The sequence below is a fragment of the Anomalospiza imberbis genome, chromosome 37, assembly GCF_031753505.1.
Source record: "Anomalospiza imberbis isolate Cuckoo-Finch-1a 21T00152 chromosome 37, ASM3175350v1, whole genome shotgun sequence".
Classification (NCBI taxonomy): Eukaryota; Metazoa; Chordata; class Aves; order Passeriformes; family Viduidae; genus Anomalospiza; species Anomalospiza imberbis.
This window is the reverse complement of record NC_089717.1, coordinates 49,135-63,944: the sequence shown is the minus strand read 5'-3', so window position 1 is coordinate 63,944 and position 14,810 is coordinate 49,135. Positions and strand designations below refer to the sequence as shown.

The following is a 14,810-nucleotide window of genomic DNA, read 5'->3' as shown; positions in this document are numbered from 1 at the left end:
TGGAATTTTAAAATTTACTTAAATTGGTTCAGAATTTTTCATTAATTAGGAATATTCACTCGGAATTTTTTATTTCTTTTGATTTTTAAAATTTAGTCAGAATTTTAAATTTATTTGGAATTTTTTATCCAAACTTTCTTCTTTCTTTGGAATTGTTTATTTTTAAATTTTGTGTTGATTTGGAATTTTTCATTTCGGAATTTTCCTGATTTATTTAAATTTTAAAAAATTATTTGGAAATTTTAACTTATTCAGAATTTTTCATTTGAAATTTTTTCTTTTCTTTGGATTTTTAAAATTTATTCATTATTAATGTATTTTAAATGTACTTGGAATTTTTATTCGATTTTTTTTTTGATATTTTGGTAAATTTTTTATTGATTTGGAATTTTTTATTTGAATTGTTTTATTTATTTAGAATTTCTATTTGGAATTTTCATTGTTTTGGAATTTTTTATTCTGGATTCTTCTTGATTTATTTGAATTTTTAATATTTATCTGGAATTTTTCATTTATTCACAATTTTTTTATTTGGAATTTTTCCATTTATTTGGATTTAATTTTTTTTTTTTTTCATTTATTTTGATCTGTTTTCATTTTCCATTTATTTGGATTCTTTCATTAGGAAATTTTTCTTTATGTGAATTTTTTAAATTTATTCAGAATTTTAAATTTATTTAGAAGTTTTTATTCGAAATTTTTTCCTTCTTTGGAATTTTTATTTGGCTTTTTTTTAATGTTTTGGATTTTTTTATTTGGATTTTTTAATTTATTTGGAATTTTTCATTGACTTGGAATTTTTCATTGACTTAGATTTTTTTTTTATTATGGAATTGTCTTGATTTATTTGAATTTTTAAAATATATTTGGAATTTTTAATTTCTTCAGAATTTTTTATTTGGAATTTTTCATTCCTTTGGAATTTTTTTTTCAAAATTTTTCATTTATTCGTAATTTTCATTTGGAAGTTTTCCTTTATTTGGATTTAAAAATTTTATTCTGATTAGTTAAAATTTTTAATTTATTTGGAATTTTTTTCTTTGGAATTCTTCATTAATTTAGATTTTTTCAATTGGAATTTTGATTTGATTTGGAATATTTCATTGATTCAGATTTTTTTTGTTTGAATTTTTTCCATTTATTTGCAATTTCTAAAATGGATTTGGAATTTCTTATTTGGATTTTTTATTTGATATTTTTTATTTATTCAGAATTTTTTATTGGGAATTTTTCATTCCTTTGGATTTTTTTTTAAATTTTTCATTTGGATTTTTTTTAATTTTTTAATATGTATTTGGAATTTTTTAATTGATTTGGAATTATATTTTTGGATTTTTTTATTTGATATTTTTCATTTATTCTGAGTTTTTTCTACGGAATTTTTTATTTATTCGGGATTTTTCATTTGGAATTTTTCCTTGATTTGGATTATTTAAAATTAATTCCGATTTTTTACATTTTTTATTAATGTTGATTTTTTTCTTTGGAATTCTTCATTAATTTGGAGTTTTTTATCGGAATTTTAATATGATTTGGAATCTCTCATTTATTTGGAATTTTTTATTTTTAATTTTTGACATTTATTTGGAAGATTTCAATGATTTGGAATTTTTGATTTGGATTTTTTATTTGATATTTTTTATTTATTCGGAATTTTTAACTGGGAATTTTTTCATTTCATTGGATTTCTTTATTTGGAATTTTTATTTATTTGGATTTTTATTTGGAATTTTTCATTTATTTGGAATTTTTCATTTGGAATTATTTTATTTTTTGGAATTTTTAAATTCTAATTTTTTACATTTATTTGGAATTTTTAAATTGATTCAGAATTTTTTATTTGATATATTTTATTTATTCAGAATTTTTTATTTGGGAATTTTCATTTATTCGGAATTTTTCATTTGGAATTTTACCTTTATTTGGATTTAAAAAAATTTTATTCCAAATTTTTGACATTTTTATTAATTTGGATTTTTAAATTGGAATTCTTCATTTTTTGATTTTTTAAATCAGCATTTTAATTTTATTTGGAATTTTTCATTCGGAATTTTTATAGATTTGGAATTTTTTAATTAGATTTTTTTTCATTTTCTTCAAATTTTTAAAATCGATTTGGAATTTCTTATTTGGAATTTTTTATTTGATATTTTTATTTATTTAGAATTTTTTACTTGGGAATTTTAATTTATTCAGAGTTTTTATTTGGGACTTTTACTTTATTTGGATTTTTAAATTTTTTTTTTCAGATTTTTTTAGATTTTTTATTAATTTGGAATTTGTTTCTTTGCAATTATTCATTAATTTGGATTTTTTAATCGGAATTTTAATTTTATGTGGAATTTTTCATTGATTCAGATTTTTTAATTGATTTGGAATTTTTTTATTTGGATTTTTTAAAATTTGGAATTCTTTTATTTATTCAGAATTTTGATTGGGAATTTTCATTTATTTGGATTTTTTTTTTTTTAATTTTTCATTGATTTGGAACTTTTTATTTGGAATGACCTAGGCTGGCTGTATGATGCTTTTATCTCAAATCGTCTGTTCTGTTTATGCTGAATAATAAGTTTTGCACCTTTAAGTCTTGTTCCAGGAGTGAATGGGGGGAGCAGCAGTGTGGAGTTTGTTTCCAGAAACTGCACTCCTCCACATTCTTTCACCTGGACTGCGTCATCTGTGGATGGACAGACAGTGAGACAGAGCACTCCTTTGCTTTTAGTTAGTTTTAGCTAGCTGAGGCGATAAAGTTCTCTGGACTGTGGCTTTTCCTTTTCTTTGGACCTGCTCAAATGTGCTCTGGACAGCGCACAAGAAGAGCTCCGGCAGCTCGCACCTGTGGCCCCAGCGGTGCAACGTTTCCAGTGCTGGAGGGACTGATAAGAGACTGAGTGAGGCGAGCTGCAACGCATGGAGGGGACTTTCTGAGTTTGTCTCTCTTTTGGAGCGGCAAGAAGTTTTATTGTTTAATATTGTTTAGGTTTTCTTGCTTCATAAGCGGCGTTTTCCACTTTTCTCCAATTAAGTATTTTTTCCTGAACCAGGTGGGGGGAGGGGCCAATTGTATCTACCGTCGAGAGGAACCCCTTTGGGGGTTCTCTCCCAAATTTGCCCTGATCCAGGACAATGGGTCTGACACCCTGGATATCCTGTAAGTGCTGTGTGATGACACTCAGTATGAACTGTTCCATGACCTTACCAGGTACTGAGGTCAGGCTGACTGGTCTGTAGTTAACAGGATCCTCCTTCCCACCCTTGCTGTGAATGGGTGTCACATTGGGCAGCTTCCAGTCATCTGGAACCTCACCAGTGAGCCAGGACTGCTGGTAAATGATGGAGAACAGCTTCACAAGCTCATCTGCCACCTCCCTCATCACCCTGGGGTGGATTCCACCTGGTCCCAAAGATTTATGAACATCCAAGCAGCTAAGCAGTTCTCTGACTGCCTCCTCCTGGATAGGTCCCAAAGATTTATGAACATCCAAGCAGCTCAGCAGTTCTCTGACTGCCTCCTCCTGGATAACAGTGGTCCACTCTGCTCTCTGACCCCATCTACCAGTTCAGGAGGACAGTTGTCCTGAAGGCAAATCGTCTTCTCACTAAAAACGGAGGCAAAAAATGGAGTTAAGCGCCTCTGCCTTCTCCTCATCGCCAGTTATTAAATTCCCTTCCACATCGAATAAAGAACAAAGGTTGGTCTTATCCTTCCTTTTACTGCTAATATATTTATAAAAACATTTTTTATTATCCTTTACAGAAGCTGCCATTTTAAGTTCAAACTGAGCTTTGGCCTCCCTAATGTCTTCCTTTCATTGCCTAGCAAGCCCCCTAAATGCTATCTAAGAGACCTGACCCTCCTTCCAAAGATAACACATCCTCTTTTTATTCCTACACTCCTTCAAATCCTCGTTGCCCATCCAGGCTGGGCATTTGCCTCGTTGACTCGTCTTTCAGCACACAGGGGCAGTCTGTTCCTGTGCCCTCAAGATCTCTGTTTTGAAGTTCACCCACCTTTCCTGAACTCCTTTTTTTTTAAGAGCTGCTTCCCAAGGAACTCTTTGAATAAGTCTCCTAAATAGGCCAAAGTCTGCCCTCCGAAGTCCAATGTAAAAGTCTTATTAGTGTTCCTCCTGACTTCACCAAATATTGAGAATTCTATAATTTCATGATCACTGTGCCCCAAGTGAACCCAAAATACACATAGACATAGCTTGACCCACATACTGAAGGCCCTCACTTCTTTATGTATACCAATTGATTAGCATAAATCATAATAAATATAACTTTAGTTCAATTCTACACCATGCACCACATATCTTCCACAGATGCGGTTGCAATCTGCTGTAATAGCAATTAGAAGGGGAGGTGATGAGGGCACCTTGATCACTGATAAACTAAAGGTAATTTGGGATTATGACAGTCTCTTTCATAGGGTTTCCAATCTTGGTGACACCTTGTTAGTGACACTTATTATCCCATTGAGGGTAAAGCCACAGCTTTTCTTTTAACAATACTCTATGCCTTATACCCAATTATAGTGCTGATTAAATCCCAATGGAATGGTCCTCTGTCTGTTAGAACATACAAGTGTGAGCCCCAAATGGGAGCAAATGGCCAGCTGTGGATGTTGAAGCCTGACTGGACAGGAACAGCAAGGATTTATTTGTGGAAATAATACTATTGACAACTAAGACATTTGCCTTGACATATAAGAAACTGTCAATATCATGTTGAAACCCATGCAACTGTACTTGCATATGTTGGAAATGGATGTATCTGTAGGAGAACTCTGTGTGATTCTATGTTTACAGAAAACACCACTTCAGAGGCATCTGATTGCTCTAATAGCTGTATCTGTAGTTTTAGCAAAATGATGGGATGCAGCTTTAACAATTCAGCTCCCTCACAACTCACCAGTTGCTACAATACAACTGCACAGTGTGTCAAGTTTCATTGCCTGTCACTGCTGGCGTGAATCTGGCATTGGCAAGAAACTGTTGCAATGATCTGAGTCCATGCTGAAATGGACAACAGCACAACAGACAAGGAACTCACATTGCCACCCATTGCCAGGCAGAGAAGATACACCATGTCCTGGAAAGAGCGAAAAAAGATAGAGAACATTGCTGGTGGGAAACTATTTTTGGATGGCCACACAGAGCAACTGGAATTTTGAATTTAATGTTGCATCCAATTGTAATTTTGATATTCTGCTTACTGTTTTATAATCGTCCTGTATATCCGGTCAGAAGATAAACCAAATTATATCCATCCAACATGTAAACCACATACAATGAACCCAGTACATGAAATGTTATATAATTGCATTATTTCTGAACCATAAATGAGAAAACCTATCAATTAATTTTACCCTTACCTCTAATCTGCAATACGCCATATATTCATGACAAAGGCACAAGAGATAACTGAATTACTGTTCGAGGAGTTGGCAATTTGTATTAAATGTAGCCACAGGGTAAAGGGACTCAAGGCTGGATGCAGGATATGAGATGTGGCCTCCCCAGTGCCCAGCAGAGAGGGACAATCAGAGCCCGGTCCTGCTGCCCACACTATGGCTGGCACAGACAACCAGGATGCCCCTGGCATATTCCTGACCAGAATCCCTCCCTCCTCCCCCGCCCCCCATCCCTGCAATAAAGAATGGACATTTTCCTTGGCCCTACTTTGTTATTAATCTTTTTTAAAAAACACACTTTTATAGTCTTTCACAGTAGCCATCAGAGTAATTTCAAATGGATCTTTTGCCTTCCTGATGATCTTTCTCCAAGAGGTTGGGGCTGAGTGCTGGGACCCAGGGTGGGCTGGGTGGGAAAAGCACTTTGGCACTTTTGCACAGGGCTTCTGTGGATATTCTCAGTTCTGTCAGAGAGAAAAAGAGAGGGTTTTCTAACCAGGTGAGAGCCTGGGAGACAGTTGGGAAAGAATGTAAATAATTCTCTATCTTGTTGTTCACATTGTTTATAGATATGTTCTGCCACCGTGCGTCATTCACTGCACACCAATGGTGTGAGATGTTTTTACTCTAAGACCAATGAAATTAGTCCGCACAATGTTCTCTATAAATAGAGCGGTGCATTTGAAATAAATCAGAGTTCATTCTCTTTGCCTTCTAACTTGGACTCATTCTCGTTCCCGTCCTGCTCTATGGTGACAGGCTTCCTTGGGGATGTTTAGGGAAGGAACAAAGGTGGGACACGAGGTCTTTGGGAGGAAGGGTGGCCATGCCCATCAGGCCTTTGTGACTCATGGTGACATCGTGCCCAGAGGCCATTGTGATGCGGGTGCATGTCATGACCCTTGGGGCTGCCAGTCCCTGCAGTGGCCACTCCCAGGAGAGCAGCTCTCTGAGGAGGCAGCAGCTTCTCTGGAGGCAGCAGCTCCCCTGGGTGATTGCGGCCAGTGTTCACCAGAGCCCTGCCACAATGCTGAAGGAGGAGGAGGAGAATGCCTATGGCCAGCCCCGTGAGCGGCAGCCACTCAGGTCCAAGCAGCAAAAGGTGAGGGACAAGGATGGAGGGACAGCTTCCAGAGGGACAGCCCTGGGGCAGGGACAGCCAGGCCTGGCACCAGGCCATGCTCTGTGGAGGGGACAGTTCTGGGATGGTCCAGGCACAGCAATGCCCCAGAGGCAGCGAGCCCAGCTGGGAACCCGGCCCAGCCTGGCTGCTGTGGCCAGCACCTGCCTTGGGACCAGGCCTGGGCTTTCAGGCACGTGGGGGACACTGTGCCCACACAGCCACCTCCATCCCGTGCCTCCTCCTGCTTCCCACAGGTGACCCACAGGTGACCCACAGGCAGCACCTCAGGTTACCTGGACGAACAACACGCCACACAGCAGTGTCACAGGGCCACAGAGACTGTCCGTGTTGGACTTGCTGCCTCTCCACAGCCCTCAGTTGCCACTGGTACCTCCCTGCCAGCTCAGCCCTCAAATGCAAAGAGCAGCCTCTGCAAGGGTCAAGCTGCCCCATCTGCCAGCAGCAGCAGCAGCAGCCCCTGGCTTTTCTCCTGGCCGCACAGCACGTGCTGTGGGCCTCGTGGCCAGAGGCCAGCCAGAGATGGTACCACCTTCACCAAGGGGCACTCTGGCTGCTGGCGGGGCCTGGAAAATGCCTTCCCTGGCAAGGAGAACAGAAGGGCTCTGGTGTGGCTCAGCAGCAAGGCAGGGCCATCACCTGCCACCTGTGCAACCCGCACATGGCCTGCAGATCCGCACTGGGACCCAGCTGGCTTGAAAGCACCTGGGGCGCTCTGAGATAGAGGAGCTCGTCAAGGTGCAGGAAGGGCATGGGGGCAACACCTGTAGTGACCTGTTGAGAGGCCTGGGCCCATACCTGCATGAGAACAGGTCCGTCAAGTCTACCTTGAGAACCTCCAAGTGGTTAAGTGCCCACCAAGAGGCAGAGGGAATTCGTCGGCCAGCTGGGGAAACTGCGCGGTGCAAGCGGCTGTGCCCAGAGGATGAGGAGGCTTTGATGCAGTGTCTGCGGAAAAAGAGGGAGGAACTGGAGGAGATGGAAGACAAAGTGCATGAAGAGGTGTTTAGAGCCATCTTCTCGCCCTTGGACGACGCAGAAAGCCCCATGAGGTCCAAGTTCATCCTCAAGGATGTATCAAGCCTCACCCTGGAGCCAGCTGCAGGCCCCTGGGTCCCACTTAGCACTTGCAGTGTGATCAATGATGCCACAGGAGAGACACAAACATCCTCAGAACTTGTGTCTCTTGACCAGTTGCTGAGTTGTGCCCTGTCTGGAACAACTCGCTGTCATGCAATGCTCTCCTCAATGACTCCACAGGAGAGAGAGAAAACAACTCAGGGATTGCACAACCTGACCTGTTGGCAGGCCTGTGCCCTGTCTCTGGTGACTCGCCATCTTGCGCCTTTCTAGACGAGCTCCTGGAAATGTGGGAGGAAGAAGAGTTCCAAGACAGAGCAGTGGCAGGAGAGAGTGACAGCAAGCCAGAGAGACCGTTGTCTCTCCCACTGCAAGAGGAGGAAGCAGAACCACCAGCTTCTTCCATGGACAGCAATCCCTGCATCGAGCTGCACAGCGAGCCCCTCCCCACGGCCTCACTAGAAGACCCAAATATGTCTGTGAGTTGTGCCTTGCCTGCTGGTCCTGCGGACGAGGCCGAAGAAGCTGGCATGGAGGTTGGCCGTGCCCAGCCCGCCCCTCCACAGGAAAAGCCCTGCAGGGATGAGGCGCTGGCAGGACCTTGCCTGGTGCCTGCCAAGCCCCTGGCACACAGCGTTCCTACCTGCCCCACTGGCAGCGCAGCCGTCCTGCAGCCCCTGGCCCCACGGCGATGGTGCTCCATGGCCAAGACAGCCCGGCGGGCTCTGCGCCACCTTTTCTCCTTCAGCTGCCTCAGGGGGCAGCTGGAGGAGTGAGCCTGGAGCCAGCACCAGGATGATGCCCAGAGATGCTGGCTCACCCTGAGGACACCCAGCACCCAGGGGCAGCGGCAGCTCCCAGAGCTAACGGCAGCAGGGAGAGAAAAACCCGGGGTACACTCCGATGGGTGGGTGGGTGGCACCCAAGGCAGGGTGACAAGAGTCTGGACCTGTCCTTTGTTGATCACTTCCCCACTGCACCACAGCCTCTCTTTTCCCCCTCTTTCCTTCTCACTCTCCTGTTTCCCGTCCGTTTCAATCTCTCTACCCCACATTTATTGTTAAATAAAATCCCAGTTCTAGACTTTTGTACATGATCTCCTTGGCACCTTAATTCACGCAGAGGCATCTCACACTAATCAAATCTTAATGGGGGCACACTTGTGCACACAGCACTCGAGGTGTGACCACACCAGTGCCCAGCAGAGAGGGAAAATCAGAGCTCTGGTCCTGCTGGCCACACTATGGCTGACACAGAATACAAGGATGCCCCTGGCATATCCCTGACCAGTATTCCACCCTCCCCTGCCCTCCCCATATGAAATAAAGAATGGATATTTTCCTTGGCCCTACTTTGTTATTAATATTTTTAAAAAACACACTTTTTATAGTCTTCCACAGTAGCCACCAGATTAAGTCCAAATGGAGCTTTTGCCTTCCTGATGATCTTTCTCCAGGAAGTTGGGGCCGAGTGCTGGGACCCAGGGTGGGCTGGGTGGGAAAAGCACTTTGGCACTTTTACACAGAGCTTCCTTGGGGATGTTTAGGGGAGGAACAAAGGTGGGACAAGAGAGAGCTGCAGATCATTGAGAGAGGAACAAGAGTAGGCAAAGTCAAGGGGCAAAGGAATTAAGAAGGCCTTTCTGTCCAGGGGCATCTCCATGGAAACCACCAGACCTCTGGCAGAAAGGCTGCCATGCCCACCAGGCCTTTGTGACCTTCGGTGACATCATGCCCAGAGGCCATTGTGACATATGTGCATGTCATGACCCGGCTGCCCCACCACCCATGCCAAAAGTAAGGCAACCTGGTCAGGGAAAGCGGGCTGAGGAAGGATTACAGCGTTGCCTTTTGGTCTACACAGATGTTGACTTCAGGTGTGGGCTGCTTTCACAGAATCACAGAATGACTGGGTTGGAAGAGACCTTCAACATCATCAAGTCCAACCCATGCCCTAGACACCTTAACTGACCCATGGCACCAAGTGCTATATCCAGTCTTTTTGTGAACATTCCCAAGGATGATGACTCCACCACCTCCCCAGGCAGGCCATTCCAATATTTTATCACTCTTTCTGTGAAAAACCTCTTCCTAGTATCCAACCTATATTTCCCCTGACACAGCTTGAGACTGTGTCCTCATGTTCTGACATTTGTTGCCTGGAGAAAGAGACTGACCCCCACCTGACTACAACCACCTTTCAGGAAGTTGTAGAGAGCGATAAGGTCACCTCTTAGTCTCCTTTTCTCCAGGCTAAACAACCCCAGCTCTCTCAGTTGTTCCTCACAGGATTTGTGTTCCAAGCCCCTCACCAGCCTTGTCGCTCTTCTTGGGACACGCTCAAGCATCTCAATGTCCTTCCTAAACTGAGGGGTCAGAACTGGACACAGGACTCAAGGTGCAGCCTCACCAGTGCCAAATACAGGGGAAGAATGACCTCCCTGGTCCTGCAGGCCACACCATTCCAAATATAAGCCAGGATACAGTTGGCCTTCTTGGCCACCAGGGAACACTGCTGGCTCATGTTCAGCTGGCTGTTGACCAGTACCCCCAGGTCCCTTTCTGCCTGGGCACTGTCCATCCACACTGTCCCCAACCAGCGTTGTAGGGGTTATTGTGGCCAAAATGCAGGACTGGGCACTTGGACTTGTTAAACTTCATCTTATTGGAATTTGCCCATCCCTCCAACTGTTCCAGTTCTCCCTGCAGAGCCCTCCTACCTTCCAACAGATGGACACATGCTCCCAGCTTAGTGCCATCTGCAGATTTACTAATGAAAGGCTCAATCCCCTCATTCATGTCGTCAATAAAAATATTGAACAGAGCTGGCCCCAGCACAGAGCCCTGAGGGACACCACTAGTGACTGTCCCCAGCTGGATGCAGCACTGCTCACCACCACTCTCTGGTCTGGCCATCCAGCCAGTTCTGAACCCAGCACAGAATGCTTCTGTCCCAGCTGTGGGCTGCAGCTTTTCCAGGAGTGTGCTGTGGGAGACAGTGTCAAAGGCCTTGCTGGAGTCCAAATAGACACATCCACAGCCTTTCCTGCATCTGCCAGGAGCGTCACCTGGTCATGAAAGGAGACCAGGTTGGTCAAACATGACCTAGCCCTCCTAAACCCCTGCTGGCTGGGTCTGATACCCTGGCCATCCTGTAAGTACTGTGTGATGACACTCAATATAAACTGTTCCATGACCTTACCAGGTACTGAGGTCAGGCTGACTGGTCTGTAGTTAACAGGATCCTCCTTCCCACCCTTGCTGTGAATGGGTGTCACATTGGGCAGCTTCCAGTCATCTGGAACCTCACCAGTGAGCCAGGACTGCTGGTAAGTGATGGAGAACAGCTTCACAAGCTCATCTGCCACCTCCCTCATCACCCTGGGGTGGGTCCCACCTGGTCTCATAGATTTATGAACATCCAAGCAGCTAAGCAGTTCTCTGACTGCCTCCTCCTGGATAACAGTGGTCCACTCTGCTCTCTGACCCCATCTACCAGCCCAGGAGGACAGTTGTCCTGAAGGCAAATCGTCTTCTCACTAAAAACGGAGGCAAAAAATGGTGTTAAGCGCCTCTGCCTTCTCCTCATCTGCAGTTACTAAGTTCCCTCCCTCATCCAATAGAGAACAAAAGTTGTTCTTACTCTTCCTTTTGCCATTAGTATATTTATAAAAACATTTTTTATTATCCTTTACTGGAGTCACCATTTAAGTTCAAACTGAGCTTTAGCCACCCTAAATTTCTTTCCTATATAGTCTAGCAGCCCTCTTAAATACTGCTTGACAGACCTGACCCTCCTTCCAAAGATGATACATCCTCTTTTTTTTCCTATGTTCCTTCAAATCCTCGTTGCCCATTCAGGCTGGGCATTTGCCTTGTTGACTCGTCTTTCAGCACACAGGGGTAGTCTGTTCCTGTGCCTTCAAGATCTCTGTTTTGAAGTTCACCCACCTTTCCTGAACTCCTTTGTTTTTAAGGGCTGCTTCCCAAGGAACTCTTTGAATAAGTCTCCTAAATAGGCCAAAGTCTGCCCTCCGAAGTCCAATGTAAAAGTCTTATTAGTGTTCCTCCTGACTTCACCAAATACTGAGAATTCTATAATTTCATGATCACTGTGCCCCAAGTGGCCTCCAACCACCACATCTCCCACCAGCCCATCTCTATTTACAAACAACAGATCCAACATAATCCCTCTCCTGGTGGGCTCAACCACCAGCTACGACAAAAAGCTGTCCTCCACAAACTCTAAAAATTTCCTGGACTGCCTTTTTTCAGCCGTCCTCAGCTGGGCTGCTGATTTCATCCCTAACTCAGGCTTACCACCCTTGGGCCTGCTTTCAGACAACCCAGCTACATCTCCCTCCCCCTTCAGACCTAGTTTAAACCACCTGACCCAATGCCCTAAAGTCCCTTTTAATTGCCCTGACACTCCTCTTTTCAATCTCATCACTGCCATCCTGGAGTATCAGCAGTGGGTAATAATCAGAGGGCTGAATCAGCCCAGGCAGTGTGTCAGTGATATCCCGTACCCGGGCCCCAGGGAGGCAGCAGACCTCCCTGTAGGGTGGGTCTGGTCGACATATGGGGCCCTCTGTTCCCCTCAGAAGGGAGTCACGCACTACAACTACTCTTCTCTTTTTGATGTTAGAAGTGGTGATCTGTCTTACAGATGAATCATAATTGGGAGGCAGATAATTTTCTTCTAAGTCTTCCTGACTCTCTAGATCCAGGAGCTCATACCTGTTCTGAAGTGGCACCTGAGTAAGGGATGGGGGTCAGGAGGAGTTTTTATTAATACTTTCCCAAGCAGGGACCCATTTCCAGTCCCCTTCATTTAACAAGCATTCTTCTATTGCCTGACAGTGGGAGGCATGGGAGTCCTCTGACCCTTGGTGGGCCTCCCTTAAGGATGGAAGGGTTGAACTCCACCAATCTATTTCCCTTTTACTTTCCCTGATAGTCCTTAGTCTTTCAACTTCCTCTCTAAGCTCGGCCACCAGGGTGAGGAGATCGTTCACCTGTTCACACTGCAGGCAGGTTTCCTCTCCTGAAACCACTGATAAGGTCAAACAGTCTGCACAAGAATGAGTCTGTACAGACACGTCCTTCCTGGAGGGTTCCATTTGGTTACACAGATTTGCACTAACTAGGGTTTTTGATTGTCTGAAGACCATTACTAACAGAAACCCTGAAACCAAACAACAAAAACACGGAAAACAACACACAGCAAACCTTTCCAACAGGGGCCACCTGGAAACCTGCAACCCTGCCTGCGCAAACTGCTACAGAAAATGCCATGCCACACCCTCAAAGCTGTGCCATGCCCCTGCTTGCCCACTCTGGGTCACCGCACTCCCCAGATGCCTCTTTTTGTGAGGCCCCTGCCTGTGGCAAGCACATTTCTATTTCTCTCTCTCTCAGGATTTTTCATTGAGGTGCACAGAGAGAAATGAAAGAGAAAACCATTTCTATTTCTCCTCCTTGTTTTTCTCTTGTGGAATGTGTTTGGAGAATTGTTTACCTAAAACGAATGCCTGGTTGGATCACGGTGGATTATTTGTACCTGATGACCAATCAGATCCACCTGTGTCTGGACTCTCTAGAACAGGGTCACAAGTTGTGAGTGAGTTAAATATGATAGTTAGAGAAAGTAGCATGTAGTTTTTAGTATCCTCTTTTATATAGTATATTAATGTATCATAGCATAATTATAATAAAGAAATCATTCAGCCTTCTGAACTAAGTCAGACATCATCATTCTTCCCATTGGGTTCGCTGACATCAACAACAACTGATTCCTCACATTTACATTTAAAAAGTGACATTTTGTTGTGATCTGGCCAGACTGTGCCAGTTTTGTCTCACCAGTGGGCAGGGTCAGCACCAAAGACACAGACACCAACTGAAGGACTCAGTGTCATTGACTGTAGCTCAAAGCAGCAATGAATCACAAAAGGAGCAGCTCAGCAATGCACCCAACCATCAGCACCAAAGATTGCAGCCGTGATTAAGAAAGATCCAGCACCAGTTACCCTCAGGCTTTACCATCCCCCAGATCCACACAGCAGCTGGGGAAGCTGTCACAGCCAAGGGCCACTCCTGGACACTGGGAATTCCTACCCGTGCCTCCAGCCACAGGTGAGGCTCCATCCTCGCTGTGAGAGGGCCCAGCTCTGATAGTGCTGAATGAACACACTGACAGCACATTTGGTGCGGGAACATCTGGTTTCATCCTCCTCCTGGGTTCCTCCCAAAGCCTGGCCAGGGCCCAAGAGGAGCCAAGGGAGGTGACTTTGACCATTCAGCCCCAGACAAGGCCAGATGTCAGATTTCATGGCCTTGTCTAGCTTCTAAACATAGAAAGGTCAATACATGTTTCACTAATGAGTAGATACATCTATCACAGCGCTAATGGCCATGCATATTTCATTAGTGAACAGATACAAAGATAACCTTTGGTTGGAAGGTTCATCCAGAGGCCACCTTTGGCTCAGGGCCTGTTGTTCAGGCCTTGGCACTTCAGGGACGTGGTTTAGTGCTGGGCTCGAAACTGCTGGGTGACTGGCTGGACTGGATGAGCTCAGAGATCTTCTCCAACAGAAAGGATTCTGTGATTCCATTATTCCATCTGCTGAATTCAGCCAGGTCCATGTTAGCAGCATTCATTTGCTCAGAAAGTCTCCTCAGTCCCAGCTCTTGAGGCCTGAGGCTTCAGCTCCTTCAGCTCCTGGTGCTCAGCTGCTCATGCTGAACCAGACGACTCGGAGAGAACACAGTCCATCCAATTCCTTCTGGGACACGGAGAAGGGAGGCTGTGGAAACAGGAACATTGTTTGGTGTGGCCTCCTCTCTGCTGATAAGAACGGGCAAGAGATTGTACTCCGTTAAAATGCCTATATTAAAAAGTGACCAGCTCAGGTGGGGGCCCGACGGGTCACGTGCACACCGCCGTTGCTTCCCAGAGTGGCATGGAGGAGGAGGAGGAGTGCAGCTTTGTCCACTTTGCACGCAGGCAGATCTGAGGATTATGTCCTCACGCGAGCGGCAGGATTCCACAGTCTGACTCATAGTCAGGGGTCCTCATTCTAGCCAGTGTCTCTGTTGGTTACAGTGAGACATTAGAAAAGTTCCTGCAGAAACTAGGACTAGTTGCTCACCCTTTGCAGTGGTTGGA

General features: G+C 44.3%; 1 protein-coding gene across 1 annotated transcript in view; it reads right to left on the bottom strand.

Moving 5' to 3' along the window:
- LOC137464133 (class I histocompatibility antigen, F10 alpha chain-like) overlaps window positions 1-13,986 on the bottom strand; it is a 372,308-nt gene extending 358,322 nt beyond the window's left edge. The window contains exon 1 of the mRNA XM_068175459.1: window positions 13,940-13,986. Within this exon, the coding sequence (XP_068031560.1) occupies window positions 13,940-13,971 (32 nt within the window). The 5' untranslated portion in view covers window positions 13,972-13,986. The remainder of the gene's footprint in view (window positions 1-13,939) is intronic.
- Window positions 13,987-14,810: the final 824 nt, after the last annotated feature.